The sequence below is a fragment of the Ipomoea triloba genome, chromosome 10, assembly GCF_003576645.1.
Source record: "Ipomoea triloba cultivar NCNSP0323 chromosome 10, ASM357664v1".
Taxonomy (NCBI): Eukaryota; Viridiplantae; Streptophyta; class Magnoliopsida; order Solanales; family Convolvulaceae; genus Ipomoea; species Ipomoea triloba.
The window spans coordinates 16,679,734-16,705,021 of NC_044925.1; the positions used below are offsets into that span (position 1 = coordinate 16,679,734).

Consider the following 25,288-nt stretch of genomic DNA (forward strand, 5'->3'; position numbering starts at 1 on the left):
TCACCAATATTAAATCTTTTTCTAGAACCCCAGTTGATTGTTCAGGAACAATGGATTCTGAGAATCCACATTCTGAAGGTTCACTTTCCAGATCACAGTAATCACTTCCATCATCACTTTCAGATAGATTCCCTTCTACAAAAAGATTCTGTATGAGCAAGTAAAATAGTAAAAGTCATTGATCCAAACTCCAAAGAATGAAAGAAGCCAACAATATGAATATCTGATTCCAAATTTAAAAATAATTGCAACTGGACTTAGTAAATCCACTCTCCATCAATGTAGCATGTCCTCTTGGTTTTGGACAACAAGACTTGAGCACAGTTCTTATTTATATTTGTATGGAAATAAGTAGGGCTAAATAGTATGGGGTTTGTTTAGTAATGGAAAACATTTTTCATTTTCTCCAACTTTTTCCAGTAGTTTTCCAACCTTGTTAAAAATGGAAATACCTTTTTCCTTTTTCAATTTGGAGGATGGAAACAACTTGAACACAAACACCATTTTTCAATTTTTGTTTTCTAATATTTTCCAAAATTTCGGAAAACTTTCCCCCCAATTGAACAGGCCCTTATATGGCTATAAATTTCATTTACTATAATTGGTTGAAAATAAACAACAGACAGTTAATTGCAACTTTTTGATATATAATAACTGCAGTTAATATTTTGTGCTGAAGACCAAATAAACCACAAACTATTGCACAATCATAGAGTAAAATCATAAACATAATTAGAAAATTCCAGTTTTCCCCTTATAGTACTAGAACTAAGAAAAACACTTACCAGAACAAACATGGATATAATAATTCAATGAAGAGTATAAATGTACCTTCACAATTGCATCATTTGATTCATTTCCCATTGATTCATCAGATAAAGAAGTCCTACTCAAATCACCAGAACTTCTACTCACACCATCACTCTCTTCTTGAAGAGTACCTAAATTTCTGGCAGATTTATGCAATGAATCTCGTCTGATATCTGGATCCATGATTGGCCCCACAATTTGGTCAACTTTTGAACTTGGAGAATCCAATCGGTTTTTTAAGCTATCTAATGGATTGGAATGCACTAATGAATCTGGCTCATTGTTCCCTTCCATTATCAAGCTCCAATGCCATGATTCCCCAAAGCCACTAAAAAGATCTATGAAACCAAAAACAAAAGGACCTCTAGAAGAGTAGAGTTTGCTGGTGGAAACGGCAGCACCCTTTTGAAACAACTGCCCTCTCTCATCTGTTGCCTGGCATGAGACCCACAACAAATGACTCTCTAGTTATCAGCCCAAAGTCATAAGCATAACCCACAAGGTAAAATAAAAGTAGTATCTAGATAACTTTCAAACATTGAGAAGTAAGAGCAAAGTGTTCAACCATAGTAGAGGATGATGTGTTCTCTTTATAAACAAAAGAGACTTGAAGTCTCTTAAGCATTTCATTGGTATTTGGGATAGTTCCATCACCCGAGTATTCTGTTACGGACTTGCTCAAACTTTGGTTTGAGTTAGTAAGTATAAGGACAACAAAGAACTTGTCTCGCTGGGTAAGTTGTTCTGATGGTGATCCTCCAACCGGCATGAGTTTATTGAATTCAGCATAAGTCCTTGGATTTTCCCTAGAAATTTCTCCATCCACATCTTCGAATTCTTGATATTCAATATCTCAATAACAATAAACTAAACGCAAGAGATATGCCAAGCACCTTGTGCTCAAATGGCATGTAGTGACTCTCCCATATGGGAGGTCATGAGATCAAGCCTCAATGGAGGCGGTATTGACTCTTTGTGCTTCAACAGGTTGAGAAAGTATAGATGAATCGACTCGGAAGTGTTGAAAAATAAAGAGTTAGGTTTATCTATAAGCCGGGTTGTGTCTGTTTATGAATAGGTACTTACAGTTATGTGTATGTGTATATATATGTACTATGTTTCTTCATTAGAAACATAGAATCATACTAATATATTGTAATCTTTCAGTCTTATATACATTTTCCTATTCTTTGATTCTATCTCTGCTTCCGCTTAACTGGCGGGTGGATGTTATTCTCCACCCGCCAGGCCATTCCATCTTCTAAATTCAACATGGTATCAGAGCCTACTTTCCTAGGACACTCCAAACATCACAATTGCATTTTTCCAGTCGCATGAACAGTAGTACACATAAGTTACTGTTCACGCGAAACCCTAATTTTTCAAATTACTTGCTTTTGGTGAGTTCTTTTGTCAAATTGGTGTTACCCATCCCTTCTACAATCTCCGGCGAGCCTGACCCAGGAAGCCGCATCGCCGTCTCCTCCGCCACGCGTCGCTACCATGCCGAACTTCCGACCTCATGCGCCGGCGCGTGAGGCCATCTCCGACGGGATTTTCCGGCGAAAATTTCCAGAAATCTCTCAGTCCTCCGCGACTCCATCTGCGTGGGTTTTCTTGTGATGTATTTTTCCGGTGAAAATTTCAGATTGTTGTTTTGCCCTTAGGACCTTTTGGTGAAGTTTGAAGGCTTTTTGGGTTTGTTGCCAAACTTCTTTCCGGGGTGTTTTGGTATTTGTTTCTTTCTTTTCGGTATACCATATTTAGTCCCTAGGGTTTTCAAGTTTGGCTCTTTTTTTTTATTTCCAGAAGCCTCTTTTGTTATTCACTTATCCTATAAGGGGTATAAACAACAATCTGGTGGTATTCTCGGTATACATTATTCTTTTGGGTGTTTTCTGATTAATGTGGGCTCTACTACATTCCCTTTGCTGCTCATGTTTTTGTTTGCTCTGCCGTTCTTGATGAAGATTGTTGATTGGCAATTCCTAGAGTGCTTATGTTGCTGTGAGGTTGTTCGTGGCAAGCTTCTCCCCATGTGTCTTCATTCTCAAGGGTTATTCATAGCATTGTCCCTCTGAAGTCATCCAGCACTGTTATTCTCTAGTTGCTTTTAATCTTCATTTGTAATTTAAAGTAAGGTAGAGTGTATGTTTTAATTCAAGCTTGGAACTTTTAGATGTTCCAGCTTGAGGGGGAGTGTTGAAAAATAAAGAGTTAGGTTTATCTATAGGCCGGGTTGTGTCTGTTTATGAATAGGTGTCAGTTATGAATAGGTACTTACAGTTATGTGTATGTGTATATATATGTACTATGTTTCTTCATTAGAAACATAGAATCATACTAATATATTGTAATCTTTCAGTCTTATATACATTTTCCTATTCTTTGATTCTATCTCTGCTTCCGCTTAACTGGTGGGTGGTTGTTATTCTCCACCCGCCAGGCCATTCCATCTTCTAAATTCAACAGGAAGCAAGTGATTGCCAGAGTAGACTACATAGTTGGGTATCAACTCTCTCCCAAACATTTCTTTCATGCTGGATTTCATCCGTTTTTGTAGTGAGATGATCAACAACACCTTGTCCCATAAACCATAGTTCCACTACAGAGGCCCAATCTTGATAACTTTGGGACCCAATGAGTTTCTCATTGGTGATAAGTTCCCTGAGAGATTTAGAACATAGACTTGGGGCAAGAACATCAATGACACGGTTTAAAACTTCGCCTTAGGCCATTGTTACCAGAAAAATGAGAAAATCACTGGAGGGTCGGAAACTAAAGACAAACTAATCTGGAGAACTTGGACAAAAAAGAGCTCACATGCCGGCATGTGGCGCCAAAGGTCTACCAGCATGGGCACGCGTGGGAGCATGCGTGAACAAGCAGTGACTGGAAAGGTTGAGCAGAGTCGCTAGCACTCCTTTAGAAGGTTTGTTGCACCAATTTTGTGAAAGGAGCCCACTATGGTTTGTTGCACCAATTTTGTGAAAGGAGCCCCCAGTAGTGCGCAATAGAGAAAATGGTAGAATGATGAACAGTGTTTGTACTGTTCATCTATAGAAAATCGAAGGAAATTTCAAGCACCAAAAGAAAGGCTCTAATACCATGTTGAGAAAGTGTTAAGAAGCACTGGGGAAATATTGTTCTTGTTCAGTTCATCACTTCATCACACTTTAGATTAAACTAAATATATATAGGCATGCAAAGAAGACACTGGGATAGATGCTTAATAAATACTAGACTGCTCAAGGTAACTACTCCTGATAGAGGCCATGTTGCTAAAGCTAATAGAACTACTCAAGACTACAGTATACAAGATTTAGGAAAAGACAAGAAAGATATCTTCAACAGATCACATTCAGATGTCATCGGTAGAGCCTTTCAAAAGGAGTTGCCACTAACATGAAGAAATCTTCGTTGGATTAAACATGTTTTGGAATTTTTAGTCAATTCGTACTTAATTAGAGTCATAGATTTAGCCTGTATATTGTTCAGTACTACTACAAATTCAAAAGAGAGAGCCCGGATTCTCACAGCCTTTATGTTTCTCACACCCGAAATCTTAATTTCTTGTTTTCTAGATTTTGTTCTATTCATAAAATAGGACAAGATTGTTTATCCATCAATAGGACAGCAGGTTAGGCACTACATCCCCCTCCTCTTTGTACTGATATCTGCTTTTAATGAATTGGAGGGGTGAACCAAACCCCATACTCACCTCATTGGTTGACCTTCTTTGTTAAAAAATAAAAATAAAAAAGTGATCCTGAATCATAAAGGCTCCTTAAATTGGTTATGCATCAGTATAGAGCCAATATACTCCGTATTAAACAATAGGGCTTACAGATTCATGCAGCTGCTCCTGGGGCAATAATTCTGACAAGAATTCTTGAGCAGCTTCCACCAAATTATAAATCATTACACGACCTTCTCGAGCATAAGAATTAGCCTAAAAATGGATATGATCATTGAGGAAACAAATCAGATGGGTAAAAGAGGACAAAATATCAGATGGACATAGAAAAACACAAAAAGGTCCATACTGATCATAAACTAGAAGAAATGTTCCAGGCATAATTCCCATGATCAAAGAAATACCAAAGTTTAGCATTTTAGGACCAATGTACAGTAATGATTTTGTATTCTGTTCCTTGTTCACATAAACCAAAAACCAAAAAAAATAAAAAAACAAAACAAAACAAAACAAAACAAAAACAAAACAAAAAAAAAACAAAAACAAAAAACAAAAACGAAAACAAAAAGACAAAAACAAACAAAGAAAATAATAAAACAAAACAACACAGCTCTTGGTTTTCATTTTAATTTTCTGAACACATTTGCAAAATATGGCTTTAAAAAAATGAAAATAAGCGTTTTTCTGTTTTACAGCAATCTTGTCTTACATATCACTAAAAAACCACCCAACCTCCTCCAACTGACAACATGCAGCACCATCACCCATGCCCAGCCACCTTATCCCATTCCACCTTTGACACCAACCTAATCCACAGCCCCAGCCATCCTACCTCACCTGACATACCCAAAGCAACATTTCCTTCGCTAGATCCAACCAGGCCAACCTCCCTTGAGAGTTGAGACCCCAACACAGCCACTTATTTGAGGATACAGTTATACATATTTGATGATGGTAATTACTGCTTCCTGAATGCGAATTTATTACCAAACCAGAGAACTGTAAAGATGAGAACAGCAGTCTAAATTTGGCAGTGCAAGACCCATTTTCAAAGGGGATATTAACATAAGCTGTTTTTTTAGTGAACCTGTTTGTATATCCTTACTTCAATATAAGAAATCAATATGCTAAATTATCCATGCAATCATAAATTGTTAAAAATCTGTCTCCCTCTTACATTAGACAGTGCTACTTATGATCAACCATTGAAGTTCAGTGTGTAGCTTCATGGTATGCTATTCCCTTTCTGGGCAACAGGCCTGGGTTCAAATCTCACTTTCCCCATGTCTCATTAAACATACGAAAGATAAGTTACTTATGCTTAGCCATAAATTTCATTTCTAAGAAACATGACCTAAGGTGACAAATGCAAAAAAATTGGAACTATCTATACGGTCATAGTCAATCATGTGTATGATGGATAACCATCTCATGCCTGGTCATGAAGCAGCGATAGAAGGTTGTCTGCATCAACTTTTGATAAGCCTTTCTCTGGAATTATTTGCAGCTTTGGGCATTTATAAGGGTACCCAGATCCAAACCTAATGACATAGGGGTTGAGCACTCAAAATTATGCTTGGTATGAGTGGTCAATAAATACCAGAATTGAATTTTACATCAATTAAACTCCAGAAAGTGAGGCCTAACAGCAACTAACCTTACAGAAAGAAGAGCAGAAACATCAGTATCCTCATTCCCCGCATCTTTTGAGTAAGGCCTGTTATAGTATGCATAAAACATTAGTAAGATCAGTAATTAAATAATAATGTATGTGTGAACTGCCCAAGTTAGTATAATAGTATAATATAGAAAACCTGAGCTTGATATTAATTTGAGGAGGTGACTCTGAAACCACTTTAAAGTCCTCTTGAAATATTGCAGACCTAAATATTCCATAAAGCCTCAAGTCAACTTTAAAACACCAATATCAACATAGTTCCATTTTGAAAATAGTAGTTTCAAAGTTTTAATTAAAAGAAGATTTGTTTTATAGAACATCCCATAAGCAAACAAGTATTGACCACATTGCAGTATGCATTTTCATATGTAAGTCTAAAGAACTATAGGCTAAAATCTCTATCCAATTAAATATTTTTAGTGCAATATGAATCTCTGGGGAAAGCACTTCTTATATAAAGTTCATCTTCTGTTACCAATAAAAACTCTTTAGCTCATGATCTTCTCCTGTGACCTTCTGAATTTATTGGAACCAAACACCAGAGACCAAAGAAAGGATTTAGAAAGTAAAGTAGAGAAACAGATAGATTCATTTTTGCTCACTGCTCTCCACAAAACATATCCCCATTCACTGCTTTTCTCCACAGAAAACTATTTAGTCCATGTCCAAAACCAAGTATAATGATAAAAATAATAAAGATCTTAACCAATCTAGCACACCAATAAGGCATTAATATCCTGGTAAGATATCATAAAGTAGTGCATGTGATGATTGATAACAACTTACAAAGAGTCTCATGCCTAAGTATGGTCTAGTAGAATTAATTCATATTTATGACATTGAAATGGCACTTGATAACAGGTCCAACCTCTAAATCCTGTGGCACCAAGCAATATCTATTGTTTCATCCTTTCAGTTTTCAAGTTTTGACCAAATCCACACAGATATGCAGGAAATTTGCAAAGTTATAATATCAAACTACACATGATCCCAAGCCCTCAACTTATTCACCTTCAAACTACACTGAATGAATGAAAGGCTTTAGTCCATTGCAAACAATTTTAGTCGAACATGGCTCAATTAGAAAGTATTCAACCTTAGATAAAGGCCAATGTAACATTTTGTTATTAAAAATTTGTGCCCTTTTTTTCCAATTTCGTTCTCCCACCACACCTATGACACATACAGATGCATACAAAACCACATTACAACTTCAATTTGCACTAAGAAGAAAAGATGGGAGCATAGAGTCCACATGTAATATATTTAACAAACATCTTGGAATTCAATACGCGAGTCATGTAACCACTTACAACGCGGTAAGCTCTGCAATCAACTCAGCGTTATCTTCAGCGAGTGAATTCTGATCTTTGGACAAAGCCTTGCCTTTGCTCCTCCGCCCGGCGCCACCGCTGCCCCTCTTCTTCTTCTTCGAACCCTGCCCCATTGGTTATCTAAGAGAAACGATCAACCCTGACTCCTTCGGAAAAGAAAAACCTTTCCTTGTGAGAGCAAAGCTGAATTAAGAAACATCAGGAGGTACGATTTTTGAACAATAGAGATATTTGATTTACTTTGGTCAGACTGCACGTCTACATCTACATATTGGGCTTATTTGACTCAAACTGACTTTTATTTTAAAAAACTTGAGCAATAATAAATAAAATTGGCAAAAACTCTTGAGCCAATCGTTATATCGTGGACCATGGTGTACAGAGCAATGTGCACTCTTGTCCAAAACAACGTCGTTTCGATGTTAGTGAATGCGGACGTGAATGACTCCAGGAAATTAATTATCTATAATACACATAATCATTATCTAGAATACACATCACGTTTGCCTAGAATACACATAATGTTTGCCCAGAATACACAGAATATTGACACAAAATACACAGAACTCATCTTTCTAACATTCGAATGCACAAACATATCACAACATGTGTTAATAACATGAATACACAGAATATTGACACAAAATACACAGAACTTATCCTCCTAAACATTCGAATGCACAAACGCATCACAACATGTGTTACTAACATGAATACACAGAAGGGTTGTCTAGAATACACAGAATGATTGACTGGAATACACAGAACGATTACCTAGAATATATAGAATATTAACATAAATATACAGACCGGCCGAAACGGTAAACGTGATTTCTAAAAAAAGGGACGGTTAGTTTACAATGCTCAAAACGACGTCGTTTACGTACGTGGTGCACGGTATAATTTGCCCTCTTGAGCATGAGAGGGTTCCTCATACTCATTGCCTTTTTCCTTATAAATATTATATTATTTTCGTAACAATCAACCAATTTATTTATAATTAGTATTACATTTTTTTGACAAAACTTTGTTAATGAGAGGATATAATATTATAGTTGTAATATATTTTTGAAGTTTACATAAAAAAAATCTAAAAATATAATAAGTGTGAATGAAGGTTATACCCTTAATTTATGTTCCTTTTTTCCGTTAATTTTTTTGTACATTATGTTATAAAAGTTGTACTTTACAATATATTAGACAAACATATTCCTACCGTTATAACTTCTGTTATCTTTTCCACTATTATTACCATGCACATGCATCCACTATATATTTTCTTATTTTCTTCAATAATAATAATATATAAACATTATATATTGGAGTTATATGTTAGTTATTTCCTAAAATATAAATATAAAATTTATAAAAATATTTTACATTACTATTATTATTTACAATAATTTAAATATCTAAAATCTAAATAAAATTAAAATTTTAATATAAAATATTAATATTGGGCACTATTTTTTGCGCATTACGCATAAGAAAAACTAGTAGATATAATATGTGTTACTTAAGTTGATTTTAATAATCTAATTATTTATTAATCTTATATAAATATTTATAGAAATAATTATTGCTGCAATATCCGGCCTCTTTTTGAATTCTGAATTCTAAATCATTACCGTTTTCTTATCATCATCATTTTCTTTTCCGATCGAACAATTTGAAAGCTCATTCCTTACCTTTATTATAGTTATGATAGAATGTGCATAAATATTTTAATATAGTGAGTATTTATTTATTTTAAAAATAAATATGTATATGTTTAGCTCTTGTTAGTATACATACATTATTAGTATATTTTTATATATTATACATATATGTAGTGGTCCATATATTTATGTATATTATATATATATATATATATATAGGGTCATGTTCAGATGTGGCCGCGTCTTAACGTGTGAACAGTGCGGCCTCACCACTATGTATACAGATATACATCACTCAGTGTTAGGACATGCACCACACAAATATGCACCGTTAGGTGCACATCACCAAAAAACACACCTCTAGTTATGCAAATATACACCACATAGTGTCAGCAAATGCAACATTAGGGGCAGGGGAGATATGGTGCATTATTTTGGGTGTATGATGTGTTATATGGTGTTTTTGTGTATTTTCATTGTAGTGTGTTTTCTAACATTGAATTGTGCGAACCGCACCGACTGCACGAGAAGGCGCGGCCACATATATATATAACTGACACGCATTTCATATATATAACCTAGATATACATATATATTTAAATATATAACACACTAAATGGGTGTACGTACTTTTTTTTTAAAGGTAAACGTAACTATTCCATTAATTCATAACATAAAACGTTTACATCAACGATCAATGAAATGGTAAATCATTCCTTACAGTCAGACATAGAAACAACTTTTCTAACTATGTTATAGAAAACTTGAATCACAGACTGTTTCATAACTAGGAAGCTATGTTCCTTCAGGGAGCTTAAAGCTTCATCAAAGATCTGGGTATTCGTCATCATTCTTTTTTTGCTCGCCCAGGATAAGATCAACACTTGCCGAAACCAAACTAAACGATTTATGCTAATGAAAATGAAAAGCTCGTGAAAGTAACGAGAGGAAAAATGCTAGTGAAAGTAACGAGAGGAAAACACAATAATAGAGAAAATAAAAAGTGTGTAAAGTCAAAGTAGGGTTGGGAGTTCAAGACTACCAACACAAACCCCAATACCTACCTACTATTATTTTATTCAAAGGGAAAGAAAACTGAAGAAGAAGATCTGGCGGTGGTCGGAGGCGGACGGAACTGCGACGGTGGTCAGGGCGGAAGAAGAGCGAGAGCAAACGTAGAAGGTGACCAAAACCGCCGGCTCAAAGCTCCATTAAAGCTCCGGCCGGAGGCCGGCGGTGGAAGCCGATGGGTGTACGTACTTAGTGAGTTATATATTTAAATATATGTGTATATCTTTTTTTTTTGAAAAACAATATATATGTATATCTAGGTTATATATATATGAAATGCGTGTCAGTTTTATATATATATATATATATATATATATATATATATATATATATATATATATATATANTATATATATATATATATATATATATATATATATATATATATATATATATATATATAAGGTCATAATCAAGTGTGCCCACTCTTTAACGTGCGATCAGTGCGGTCGCACCATTATGTATACAAATATACACCACTCAATGTTAAAAATGCACCACACAAATATGCATCATTAGGTACGCATCACCAAAAAACACACCACTATGCAAATATACACCACACAGTGTTAGCAAATGCACTATTAGGGACAGGGGAGTTATGGTGCATTATTGGGTGTGTGGTGTATTTTTTTGGTGTTTTTGTGTATTTTCATTGTAGTGCATTTTATAACATTGAGTGGTGCATTTTCTAACATTGAGTGGTGCGAACCGCATCGATCGCACCGGAAAGCGCGACCACATTTGAACAAATATATATATATATATATATATATATATATATATATATATATATATATATATATATATGTGTGTGTGTGTGTGTGTGTGTGTGTGTGTGAATTTTATTTTTGGTCCTACTATTATAGGGGGCATTGTCAATTTTAGTCCACCTCATTAATTTTTGTCACTTTGAGACCACTATTATTTAACGTTTGTCACTTTTAGTCCACCGTTAGATTTTCTGTCAAGTTGACATCTAATCGAGGATTTTTTTTTAATTTTTTTTTTTGTCTTTTCATGTTTTGAAGCTGAAAACCTGCTGACTACTAGAAGGGTGACGGAACCTCCGGCTCCGAGTGAACTCAACAGCCTGCCAATTAGTTCAAAACAATTGCAGTATCAGTTCAACACAATTGCAGTATCCGAAAACTGCAGTATCATTTGAGATGAATTGTAGTATCAATTACGAATACAACTGCAGTATCAGTTCACCACAACTATAGTATCATTTGAGATGAACTGTAGTATCAGTTACGGAGATTTACGGGAGCCGTTTCTCCTACTTATTGAAACGACGTCATTTTGTGACAATGGTCCATGGTATAAGTACTGGGTACATAGAGTCCAAGATATAGTTCAACAATTGTTATGGCAATTTATATCGTGGACTACGGTACACAATGCATTGTGGATCCTGGTTCAATACACCAAATTTAACATCATAATGTATAGAGTTTATGTTCATAATACACAGAATTCATATTCATAATATACATGCACATAAGCACAGTATAATGAAAATGAATTAAACACTTAACATAATACACAGAATTCATGTTCATAATGCACATAATTCATGTTCATAATGTATAGTGATGGTGTAAATACGGACCGTAGACGATATAGGGTATCACTAGGTCGGTTCGGGTTAGAACACTTTGGTTAAAGCCCTTTGAGTGAGGTGCTAGGCTCGAGTGGCGTGGCAGTGGGTCAGAAGCTCCCGAGCTCTGCTATAGATATGAGAAACAGCCATAAAGTCATTATCTCCGTCATTAATGCGGTACTTATAGCTGGTTGTTAGGAGACAAATACCGCATGTCCGGCATGGGGGACACGTGGAGTTCATGCACTAGTGTTTAGTGGGGCGGTGACGGGAACGTGCACGTGGTCTTACCTCATGGAGATGCAGAATTAGTCTTAGGCCGGTGGGTCGGTCCGACCAGGGTCAATGGCAATCATCCTTGTAAAGGGCAGACGGTCGACAAATGGGTTGGACGGATCGGATAGGTCGGATACGCAACGAGGTCGAGAAGTGAATCCAGAAGAGGTCGATGATGATCGGGTCTCCCTAGGGGGGTAGCATGGACTCAATACCAATCATCGTTACGGCCCGGTCCTCATGGCATATTCCCTAACATACAGAATTCATGTTCATTATATCGTGTTTATGTGTACGTGTATTATGAACATAAATTATGTACATTATGAAGTCAAATTATGTGTATTGGATCAGGGTTCACAGTGTACTGTGGACCATGGTCCACGATATAACGATTGCAATTGTTATACGGTGGACCATGGTCCAAAAATGGCGTTGTTTCTTTAAGTAAAGAAACGACGATCGTTGTATTTAACAAAAATTTCATATTTGTTATGTGCTCAAAATAATGAAACTATAGTGTATCTAAAAAGAAACTTAATAATATTTCTCATATATTGAGTATATATTATCAAATGAAACTCTAGTTGAATTGAAATAATACTTTTACTAAAATGAAACTACATTATGTATAAAATGAATCTAAATAACATGTCTCACATATTGAGTGCATATTGTCAAGTGAAAAATAACATGTCTCACATATTGAGTGCATATTGTCAAGTGAAACTGTAGTTGAATTGAAATGATACTTTAGTTGTGTTGAAAAAACTGTAGTTGAATTGAAATGATACTTTAGTTGTGTTGAAATGAAACTACGATATATATAAAATGAAACCGAATAACATGTCTCACATATTGAGTGCATATTGTCAAGTGAAAAATAACATGTCTCACATATTGAGTGCATATTGTCAAGTGAAACTGTAGTTGAATTGAAATGATACTTTAGTTGTGTTGAAAAAACTGTAGTTGAATTGAAATGATACTTTAGTTGTGTTGAAATGAAACTACGATATATATAAAATGAAACCGAATAACATGTCTCACATATTGAGTGTATATTGTCAAATTAAACTGTAGTTATATCAAAATGATACTTTAGCTGTATTGTAATGAAATTACAGTGTATATAAAATGAAAATGGTTAACAATTTCACATATTTGAGTGTATATGTCCAATAAACCGTAATTGAATTAGAATTATACTTTAGTGGTGTTGTAATAAGACTACAGTGTGTATAAAATAAAATTTAATAACAGGTCTCACAATTAAAAAAAAAAAACAGATCTCACATATTGAGTGTATAATGTCAAATGAAACTGTAGTTGAAACAAAATAATACTTTAATTGTGACGAAATAAAACTATAATGTATATAAAATGAAACTGAATACGTCATACAAACAGAAGTAATTAGACATAACGGGTGCCGTTTCTTTTAAACACCATTAATTTTGGACTATGATCCACATTAAAATTTGCCATAGTTCAATAAAGCTGAAAAACCTGAATTATTAAAAAGAAAGACATCGAGTATAAAATTGTAATTAAAATGGAGGATGGATATAGAGTGTCATGTTTGTAAAATAATAAAGATAGAAGTATTAAAAAAATTGTGAAAAGATCGTAATTTATTTTGAAACTCTATAAAAAGATATATTTCAAAATAAGCTATTTATATAAATTTTCTCTCTGTTACCAAACAAAACTTATAAATTATTAATAGTTTAAAATAAGTTGAGCGTAGCCTAAGTAATTGAAGTTCCCTCAAGCATATTCAACATTCAACCTTTGATACTATCAAATAATTATTTGTAGTTACGGTATTTCATGTTGATAAAAAAAAAATTAATCATCATAAAATTTGAGTTAAAAGTTTTATATACACCAACACCATAAAAAAATCATGTAATTAGAAAATATCAATTAAAGAAGAGAATAGGCCCGATTTGGTAAATAATTAGCCTATTAGTCAATTTTGATTTATTTGACTACTATTAATTGTTTGACTTGGTTAAAAATCAATGTAAGTGTTTGGTTAATAAGCTTTTTGTAACTCCAAAATACTAAAATTCAAAAGCCTACTCAAAGCAACATTTTCAATTAGCTTTTTGAGAAAAGAAATTATATCAAACGGCTATCATCTAACAGCTAATTTACCAAACACATTTCTACAATCAGCTAATGTTATCAACTAATCATGTTTTTTAACCCAATCAGCTATCAGCTAACAACCATTTATCAAACAGGGCCAAAATGATAAAAGAGGCCCTTAAACTTTAATTGAAAGTGCAATTAGGAACCTGAATTTCAAAAAAAATGCAATTAAACACTCAAACATATCATTTTAGTCCATCTAAACTCAATAACTAGTAATTTACCTGAAATAACCAGTCATCAAGTTTCCAGCGACAATTCCAATGATAATTTCGGAGAAAAAAATCTGGCGACTCTTTAAATTAAAAAAAAAATCCAGCGACTGATGTCTTCTTCACCGGAGAAGGCGCCTTCTCCACTAGAGAAGGCGGACTTCTGGTTGTCTTCTCCACAGGTCGCCTTCTCCGGTGAAGAAGACACCGATCGCCAAATTTTTTTATTTTTTATTTAAAGAGTTACCGGATATTTTTTCACTTAAATTATTGTCGGAATTGTCGCCGAAATTTTGATGACTGGTTATTTCAGGTAAATTACCGGTTATTGGGTTTAGATGCACTAAAATGATATGTTCGAGTGTTTAATTACACTTTTTTAAAGTTCAGGAGCCTAATTGCACTTTCGAATAAAATTTAAGGCCTATTTAACCATTTTCCATTAGAAAATAAATGTCAACACAACCTATAAAATAAAAATAAAAAACTTTTAATAAATCCTTATAATTGAAAGTGGTATAGGCAAAACTACGAAGAGAAGGGCAAAAGTAAAATTAGAGAGGGTTTTTTATTTTATTTTATTTTCCAATTAAAGCTTAATTAGATTAAAAAAAATCTTGTGGATCAAGTTAAAATTGGCTATATTTAAATTTGCATTTTAAACTTCGAAACTAAATTACCAACACACAAAATTTTGAATTTTCACCAATAATCCAATAGCAAATAATGAAGACCAGTGAGGTATACTTGACACTCAAAATGTGTGTACCAAAAACAAGTAAACAAAACAATACTAGAATCAAACCTAATTGGCTTAACAATGGGTTTAGTTCACTAAAAAGCACGCTTTGCTCACCCATTGAATCTTTCAAAATTCATTAATTCCATTATTTGGTTGATGAATAAAATATGCAAAAAATAAAATATGATTTTGATTCCATTGTTTCGTTGATGAAATACAATAAACATTGAAAATGAAAAATTACTATCCACATTGATTTATGCAATAATAATAATAATAATAATAATAATAATTATTATTATTATTATTATTATTATTATTATTATAATCATTATAATAGTATAAACAAAAATAAATTCAAATAAATAGAAAATCTGGTATAGCTTAATACTAGGGTCCCTAATAATAATAACAAGAACAACAATATATTATTATTATTATTATTATTATTATTATTATTATTATAGAATATATTAATATTACATAACAAAAATAGATAAGGATAAATTAGGTATTACAAAATATAAACTATTCATGGAAATAGATCATTCATAGAAATATTATTTCTGGGAATGAAATGACTTACTAAACAACAGAATATGTATATTCCCGTGAATGCTATTCCATTCTTAACTTATTTTGTAAACCAAGCATGTTGTAAAAATTATGGTAATCAGTGGATAAACAACATTGTGGTTGGCACTTTCCATACTTGCAACCTACTTCAAAGAAAACTATTTTTTCATGAGCCATCTTTGAGAAAGTATGATAATCCTAATTCTATTCAATCAACTTTACATGCCTATAAGGAGCTCTCATCAGATGTGCAAGTCACCCCAATTTTAGACTAATTCCTTTTGTGAAATGGCCAAATCAGCTCTCTCCTTGACCTGCCTTTGCTTATATAGTACTGCTTTAGCTACAATTCTAACCTTGAACCCATGCTTTCTCAATGCAAAAACTTTAGAATCTGATGTTCAAGTTCTTAGATCCTTCAAAGACTCGATTGATCCGAATTCCATCCTGCCAGCCTCATTTCTAAGTAGTTGGAATTTAAACTTAGACCCCTGCGAAGCCACAGGGACGCACTTTTTAGGCGTTCTATGTATGACCCCATCTGACAACTCAAGTGGCAGGATATCAGTTATTGATCTTGAAGGGGATGGACTGGAGGGGTTCCTGACACCGGGGATCGGAAACCTGACTGCGCTGACTACATTAAACCTAAGCAGAAACAAGTTCAGAGGGCCAATTCCAGATAGCGTTGTTAATTTGAGGAAGATTACCAGGCTTCTGCTTTCTGAAAATTTCTTCTCTGGCGCTTTGCCTAGATATATCAAAAGGCTCAGGAAGCTGGAAGTTTTTGATGTTTCGCACAACAGGCTCTCAGGTTCAATCCCTGCAACAATCACCGCACTTCGTGAGTTAACTCACTTAGATCTGTCAAACAATGAAATAACAGGCAAAATCCCTGACCTTTCTGGGCTGTGGCAGCTCAACACTTTAGCTCTAAGCAGTAATCAGATTTTTGCAGGTCTACCACCATTTCCTGTAAGGTTAAGAATATTGTTGCTAGGACACAATTTACTTTCTGGCCACATTTCCGCCATAAGTAAGCTTCGATCTCTTACAGCATTAGATCTTAGCGACAATAGATTTTCTGGACCAATACGCCATCAAATAGTCACATTACCTGAGTTGATGCGTATAAATGTTTCAACAAACCACTTCACAAGAATTGAGGTGACCAAGTCGAGTACTAAAGAATCACAACTTCAGGTACTTGATGCACACGGTAATCTGCTGCAAGGCCACTTGCCTCTGAACATAATCACATATCTGAATCTCAAAACAATAAATCTTGGGCACAATAAGTTTTCTGGTGAAATTCCAAAGGCATATGGCCCAAGGTTGAGAAGCGTATGGAGAAATCTTAATCTAGAGTACAATTACCTGGAGGGAACTCTGCCATCAGAATTCATGACCAGAGGAGAAAGAGCAAGGGCTAGCCTTGCACACAACTGCCTCAACTGCCCAGAGCATGTACCATGGTGTCAGGGCGGACAACGGCCAGCTTCACAGTGTAGGAGGAATACTGGAGGTATTATGTGACGGGTTTTGCAAATTCATTGCTCCCCAAACACCAAGAATACGTATAAACACTAATGCATTTGCATAAATTTACTTTTCTAGTCTCAAGAAATAGAACTCTGTAGCTCTAATTAAGTTAATTATTATTACTAACGAAAGAAAAAAGTAGAAGAAATAGTCAAGATTAGAACATAGTAGGTGGATTTTCATTTCTGCTTAAGTTCAGTAGTGATTTTCAACATTTAGAGTATCCAAGGTTCAAAATTCTGAAGAATTTCCTTCAAATGTGATACATATAACATTGCAGCAACATTTCAAAGATACCACGGCGATATCGGAGAGGTCACAAGTAAATGAAACTTTACTTAAAGTAGCCACTGGCCTCCACTATTACCAACCCACACAAAAACAGGGAATTGAGCCAAAGCTATAAAAAGCAGACGGTAATGATGCTTCCTAGAATCATGTCCAGTGATGATAACTCTCTTTGCTGTCTTCACCAAGAATATCCCCATGCATAAACAAGTCCATGGCAATAAGAAATAGTAGGAATGGGGCCAGATAACCCTCCCAAGGACAGCCAAACACATTCCTGCAAAAGTATATCCTGCATATGCAACTAGGTCCAGCAATGGCGCTTCACCACTGGCTGATGACAACAATGACATTTTCAGCAGCAAAACTTGCACAAACCAAGCTAATAATGCTTTAACAAACAACCAATTTAAAGCTTCTGCCGTAAACCTGTCATAAAAAAGAAGCTAACCAATTAGAGCATCTGATTCAACCTCAGAAGGAAACAAAAGATATCAATTTATAAGGAAAAAAATCATGTCTTCACTTTGGAATGAGGGAAGACTAAAGGAGTTTAATAATAGTTTTTAATTACTGCATATTATTGCAATGGGATTGCTAGTGAGCAATAATGGAAGGTATTGAGGGAGCAAGTCGAATACAGAATATTAGCACAAAGAATTGCCACCATCTTGATGCTTGTTATTAAGAAAACAAAATTCAACTGAAATGAAATCAACTTATTAACACACCTGATCTAAAAATTCTTCCTCCAACCTATTTGCAATTCTAGAGCGAAAATATAGTCAATTTTGTGCATGCAAGACTAAGAACACTGTTTTAACACCACGATTATTTGGAGTGAATGGACCAATTGATAGATCAGTCATACACTATGAATCAGATTAAGGGAAATGCCTACTTCAGACTCAACAAACAGCATATAGTTGAGGTAACAATGTTGAGACAAAAATAACAATAAATAATTAATTAAAAAAAAAAAAGTGAGATGTGAAGTTGGATATAGCATATATGTGATTGACTTCTGTTTAGCAGGAAAATACTTGGATGGCATCCTGCATATGTTTTCACTACAACTGCTGACAGCAATGAGGAAACTGTTTGAAATTCTTACTTTCCAAGCACGCCCAGTGAGAAGCCAGCCAAAACAACATATGTGCCAAAGGCCATTAGTGGAATATATAAATCCGGAGCATTTATATCATACATTGGTGGTTTGTAAGATAACCGGCCTCCTATTGGCTCAGTAATCCTTGTCCAGTGACCCTGAAAGGAAAAGGAAAAGGAAAATGAAAAGAGTCCCCTTAACAAAACTAGAATGTCAATAGCCGTATACCTCCAGACTAAAAGAAAGAGAAACTAGGGCTCACTCTGTGAAGAAATGGAAACAAAACCACCTTCAATTTGTTCCTGATATAGGAGCCATTAACTTGAAAATAGTACTGGGGGTCAGAAAAATACTTGCTTATCTGTCATTTTGAAAAAAAAGAGAGGGTAAAATGGTGATTTAAGGGAAGTTCAGCAGGCAAATATCAAATTAAATTTGGATTGAATTTTCAGCTAAAATAATCATTTCTAAAGTGCAAAACTGGTAATTTCATGACTCTGACAATATCATTTATACAATGTATGGTATTTTTTGCACCAAAAGTAACTGGTACGTCAGAGAGAGAAAAACAAAAGATCAGTTTTGAGTGGTTGTTGAACTCTGTAATATTCAGAAAAATACTGGTTTGGCCATTACCAGAGTTGGGTGAGGTTTAAAATTATCAAGTGGGTTTATCAAAGATCACTTACATGTTTTTTTTATCTTAAGTCAAGTCTTAGGTGTTGATGAAGGGAGAGATAATCAGGTCATCATGTTAGCATGGCAAATAAGGTCATGCATTTTTAGTCAAGTTGAAGATGTCAGATATAGATTGGTTTATTGCATAAAGATAAGCAATTTAATTATTCCAACAATTAAACTGGATAATGATAGATGCAATCAGCCATGTCTTCACTCTGATCAAGTCAACTCTTATCTCAAACATCATAGTTATGCTTCCTTAATTCTAAATAATTTCACTTTATATACTATTTATGCATAACAAAAGAGGATGCTGAAAAAATTGTTTTAGAAAGAAACTTGTTATTGTAGCCCTGTGACTCTTAGACTATATATTTTGAATAATAAAGTGAACCCATCTTCTGAAAACCACAGATGCTTTGAACAAAAAACTTCCAAAATAAACAAAAACATGTATACTATATACATATATGGTCACAAAAGAGGATGCTAAATAAATTGTTTTAGAAAGAAATTTGTTGTTGTAGCCTCGTGACTCTTAGACTTTAGATTTTGAATAAAAAAAGTGAGCCTATCTTCTGAAAACCACAGATAATTTGAACAATTTACAGCTGTAAAGTATTTTATGAGCATTGTATACTTCAGACCATCAAAAGTCTAATACGTCAATGATATATCATAGATAAAAATATTTGTTGACAACAATGGACAAATATGTACTTACATTGCTTTGAACATACTCAGAGCTTGATCCAAAGATCCTGTCTCCATATGCCCCCAGTCCACTTCTAATAAGTCCAGAACTAGCACCATAAAGTTTGTTACCAAATGGATTAGGTTGTGGATTTATCTGTGGTCTTGAATTGCCAGGATGTGTTGCTGAATTTTCATATATTTCCATGGATCTGGGAGGTATAGTAAGCCTTGCTAGTGGCTACCAATGAAGAAAACTGCACAAACAACAGCAAACTTCAGCAGTGTTGTCTTCTATTAACTAGATGAACAGTTGTATAGAATTGTAGAGTACTGAGTACAGCCTCTGTTTGTAAGCACCAATGCTCAAGTCCACAAAATGTTTTAGCCAGAATAAGAGCCTCACTGAACGCAAGAGATCAATGGGGGTACTATGTACTACCAATTTAAATATAAAAGAACAGAGTGAAATAAAGTCACAAAACCAGGTAAAGATAACATTTCTTTGACTTTGAGTACTGATGGAAATACACTGGCATGCCTGCTTCACACCCAACCAGTGACAGAATTTTCTGTTTTATGTTTTGCACCAAAAACCACACAAAAGGAAAAGAGAGGGAGAAGAAGATATTATTGCCACCAGTCCAAGCACTAAACAGCAACCACCACTTGACAGCACTATCACTCATTCCTGCAACTATAACTGGACTACTGATGACCACCATCACCAGATTCTGGCAACAATATCTGCTGTGACTGTTTCCAGTTTCCATAAATCATACTTTATTCTCTTTTACATTCCTTTTTGCCTTCATCTTTTCCAATCAATTCTTGTGATAGTATTGAAATCAATAGATTATCTAAATCAGCTTGATTATCATTGTAGCCATGTGAGAAAGCAAGTGTACACCATCTACAGTCATTGTCTGGATTGACCAGAGAAGAGAGAGGGGTGTTTGCAATTTAGCAGTCTATCCTTTCAAACCTGACTCCTTTTAGTTACAGGAATTCCAAGAGAAGTGTTACCATGGACAGACCATTCATATCATCATTAGCTGCTGTTGGGTGCCAAAAGAGGTGAAAATGCCATAAAAATTGAGAGTTGCTTGATCATAAAAGCTCTTGAATTGATTTGATTAATACAAAGCTACTAATGACTGCTCAACTTCATGCAGCTCCAACAGGCATTGTTAAAAAAGTAGTGGTGGTTGCCGCTTGGGCAGCTGTTGGCAGTCACAAGGCCATAGCGGGCCCTCTATTCTGTGGTGCATTACACTGTACCACAACTCAATAGAAGTGTTTTCCATGCCTCGCATTGACATTGAAATCACATAGTGTGGGTGTTGGAGCAGCACACTGCAACACCATGCCATCTATAATTTCAATTGAAAATAATGGATGAAGAAAGTAGAAAATTAAATAGTTGTTAGTTGACTGGGCCAAAGGTCTGCCATTTGTTGGATGATAGAGACTTTGGTTTTCAACACTAATTTAGCTCATAACATTCCACTGCTGTTTGACTGTAATGAACTGAATGATGCAACTATTTTACCCAGTGTGTGAAGCTTGACGTCATTTAAAATGGTTCCAATGCAAACCACATATCCACAAATGTCAGTCCAAATACAAGGAGTGGAAGAGAGCAGCAAATACACTTCTCTGTTTGTTTGAGAATATCTCCAGATCTCCAACTCTTCCTTTTTGGTTTGATAATAGGAAATTTTGTTGTATGTTTACAGATGTAAGTGGATGAAAATACTTTGGCAAACGCGCACTTTTACAATGCTTCTGGTCTGATGAGGGAAATAGCCTCTACACCTCTTTTACTTGCCATCCACCAACCCCATCTTTCTTTACACCTTACATATCACAAACTTAGGTTTCTCTTGTTATGACCTCAAAACACCCCTATCTAGTTTCAAGAACCTTATTGCATTAATGACTGAAGAAAACAAGTAGTATACAACTTTCTCTACAATATCTTTTACCACACCCTTAAATCAAAATGCAGCAATCCCCTCAAATTTATCCCAAAAAATAAAATAAAATCAAATGCAACAATGCAGTATACGGTAATCATTAATACTAAGCAAACAAAGCAAATAAACATTCCACCTTCACAAGTAGTGACAAAGAAGTTCTGGAATAATTAATTAATTAATGCAAATAAAAATTCACCAAACTCAATTTACCCATATAAGATTGCAACTAAGCACTCATTCTGGTAAAATTTCAAATTTCAAATATTCCAATTACATTGGAGCGGGGTGGGGGTAGGAAGCAGGAATTGAAATTGAATGAACCCATAATTATAATAAGATTTTGGTCCATCCATTGAATCCGACAAGATCAGCATTCCTTAAAAAAACCATTCCAGTACCAATGGAGAAATAGATCATGAAGTTTATAACCGAAAATCAAGGGAAAAACTAGCATTTGGTACTATACAAGGAGATACCTATATACCCATTAATATATGTATACACAAACAGAGAAGCGCAAATATGAATGCTGGGTACCTGTAGTTCTGTACAAAAGCGTCTGAACTGATCTACAAAGGGATTGAAGAAGAGAATGGGTGAGGAGAGTGAGAGCGTTGAGTGGAGGAGCAAGATGTTGGAAAGCAAACTGTGGAAACTGGAAACTGGAAAATGGAAAAATAACTGAATTAAGGCAGTTGTGTATTGTCAGTGGGCACGGGTCACGGGTCGAGTTCGGATCTAAATTCATTACCCAGATTATTTCGGATTGAATTGATTTCTATCCGAATTCGAACCGAATTATGTTAATTTTAAATAGGTTTGGGTGCATTTATTCGGGCCAACTTCGTGTTCGGATTAACCATACTCAAAATGTGTAAATTGAAGATAATAAATCATAAAATTTAATTTAATCTGAACTAAAATTCTAAATCTAGTTTGATAGGGAATATTTCCCAGTTCTACCTCTCGGTATGTCCACGCTCTCGTTTCACGTCGGGTCGAGGTCAAACGGTTCGGGTCAATGTCAAACGACTCGGGTTAACTTCTAGACCTATATAAAGGGCCTTGCCCTTCAAAGTTGGGGCCTTTTGGCTGGCTCCTCCATTCTGTCTCTAGAATATCTCTTTAAACACTAATTAAAGAGATGAAAGGCTCTTTGAAGCCAGGTCCCAGATTTTTCTATGGATTCTTCATATATTTCTACATACATTATATGATGCGATACATACATTGCTATATGCTTGAATACAAAGTGGAATTAATCCATATCAAATGGCGCCGTCCGTGGGGAACCTACAAGAAGCCGTGTTCCTTTTCTTCTGGTGAGACATCTGCGGCAGATTGAACCACCAGTAGCCGATCAGAGAAGCTTGGTGGCGGCTGGACTCTTCTTCAACTGTTTATTGCCTTCGCCCTCTGAAGAAATATCTATAAAAATAAAAATACATTGAGAAAGCAGGGAAGCAAACGCTAGGGATATTTACACAGTGCATGCAAGCTCCCAGAAATACTTACATCAAAATGGAAGCCAGCAGACCATGCAACATCAAGGATGTAGCCATCGCCTCCCTTGGCCGGAGCTCTGTACCCGCAACCTCTCTGCGTCTCTCCTAGCAACAACAAAACAACATCATCTTCCTCCTTGGAGCTCCCATCGGAGTAGACATGCTTCGGTTCAAGAAACATACCTAGTGGTGTTCTTAATGGAGACCAATTGCTCATCATATTCTGCCTGCACTGTCTTCAGGCACTCCAGAGTCTTTCCGCCACCCCCACCACAAACACTTTTTGGAGGTTTAGTCCATATGTTGCTACCAGTACCAAATTATGCTAGTGAAAGTTCTAAACTCAAATGCATGGTTGAAAGCCGGTCATGTTCACTAGTAATGGCAAACCTCTGCTCCAAGACTACCACTAACCACTCTGTCAAGAGTCCAGGTCGGCGCTTCTAGCCTCCAGCAATCCAGCGTCGCCATCTCGCCGTCGCCTGACGCTCCAGGTTGCCTACCGGCTGCCGCCACTACGGGAGCAAGGTGCCCATTTGTGGTCCTCGGACCGATTTTTGGGAGCAAGGTGCCCACTACGACCACGGTCGAAAAAAACGCTATGACTGGAAAGTCGAAAAAAACTACGGGAGTAAGGTGCCCGTTTGGTCCTCGAACCGATCTGTTACGACGGCGGTCGGAAAAAACGCTACGACCGAAAAGTCAGAAAAAACTACGGGAGTAAGGTGCCCGCTCGGTCATCGAGCCGATCTATTACGACCGAAAAGTCGGAAAAAACTACGGGAGTATGGTACCCGCTCGGTCGTCGAACCGATCTATTACAACGGCGGTTGAAAAAAACGCTACGATCGAAAAGTCGGAAAAAAAGTACGGGAGTAAGGTGCCCGCTCGGTCCTCGAACCGATCTATTACGACGGCGGTCGGAAAAAACGCTACGACCGAAAAGTCAGAAAAAACTACAGGAGTAAGGTGCCGGTCGGTCCTCGAACCGATCTGTTACGACGGCGGTCGGAAAAAACACTACGACCAAAAAGTCGGAAAAAACTACGGGAGTAAGGTGCCCGTTCGGTCCTCGAACCGATCTATTACGACGACGGTTGGAAAAAACGCTATGACCGAAAAGTATAAAAAAAACTACAATCTTTGCACCAACGAGGAAGAATTACCCTCGTTTGCTTTTCTTTGTAAATTGTACATGTGTGTTAAGTCCGGTTAGGTCGGCATTACCACCACCGGTGCTATAAGTCCGATTAGGTCGGCATGGCCACCATTGGCACTATGAGCCCGAGACCATATCTCGGCATAAGCCCTACATAGTAGGCAATTGAGCCTGGTTAGGTCGACATTACCACCACTGCATTGTAAGCCCGATTAGATCGGCATCGCCATCACCGGCACAGTTAGCCCGAGACTAGTTCCCGACATTAAGCCCTGCGAGGTAGGCAATTCAGTCCGCCAGGTCAGCATTCCGCCCCGGACAAATCCAATCACTTTGTTGGAAAATTTGAATCTCAAAATCGAGATTAGGTTCGACCTCCCTACCATCCGGTCGCTAGATCGGTAAAATTCGACCCCTAGATCAGTAGAGTTCAACCGACCCTTATAGTCCAAAGACTGTGCTTAAGGTTGTGCTCTTTTTTCCTTAGCTAAGATTTTTTTCCATTGGGTT

General features: G+C 35.9%; 3 protein-coding genes across 6 annotated transcripts in view; 1 reads left to right on the plus strand and 2 right to left on the minus strand.

Annotated features, from left to right (window-relative positions):
* The window catches only part of LOC116031635 (eIF-2-alpha kinase GCN2), a 41,366-nt gene extending 33,636 nt beyond the window's left edge, over positions 1-7,730 (minus strand). The window contains exons 1-7 of one of the 3 annotated variants that reach the window (XM_031273881.1): positions 7,499-7,728; positions 6,322-6,390; positions 6,165-6,224; positions 5,943-6,048; positions 4,658-4,762; positions 832-1,245; positions 5-148 (exon numbers count right to left, since the gene is read on the minus strand). In XM_031273881.1, coding sequence (XP_031129741.1) covers positions 5-148; positions 832-1,245; positions 4,658-4,762; positions 5,943-6,048; positions 6,165-6,224; positions 6,322-6,390; positions 7,499-7,632 — 1,032 coding nt within the window. In that variant the 5' untranslated portion in view covers positions 7,633-7,728. Of the gene's footprint in view, positions 1-4; positions 149-831; positions 1,246-4,657; positions 4,763-5,942; positions 6,049-6,164; positions 6,225-6,321; positions 6,391-7,498 lie in introns of those variants that run through there. The other 2 variants (XM_031273883.1, XM_031273884.1) reach the window with 2 other exon arrangements.
* An 8,123-nt stretch (positions 7,731-15,853) lies between these two features.
* On the minus strand, positions 15,854-22,775 carry LOC116032034 (protein YIF1B-B-like). Of its 2 annotated transcripts, XM_031274421.1 has the most exons (6): positions 22,652-22,775; positions 20,164-20,389; positions 19,021-19,119; positions 18,765-18,916; positions 16,721-18,079; positions 15,854-16,643 (listed from the first exon to the last, which is right to left on the minus strand). In XM_031274421.1, exons 2-5 carry the CDS (start codon positions 20,338-20,340, stop codon positions 17,701-17,703), a joined length of 807 nt encoding a protein of 268 aa, XP_031130281.1. In that variant the 5' UTR covers positions 20,341-20,389; positions 22,652-22,775; the 3' UTR covers positions 15,854-16,643; positions 16,721-17,700. The 2 variants fall into 2 exon arrangements, with proteins under 2 accessions (XP_031130281.1, XP_031130282.1); XM_031274422.1 differs by lacking the exon at positions 19,021-19,119.
* On the plus strand, positions 16,109-17,356 carry LOC116033215 (receptor-like protein 43). Its single transcript, XM_031275973.1, has one exon. It carries the CDS (start codon positions 16,109-16,111, stop codon positions 17,354-17,356), a length of 1,248 nt encoding a protein of 415 aa, XP_031131833.1.
* Positions 22,776-25,288: the final 2,513 nt, after the last annotated feature.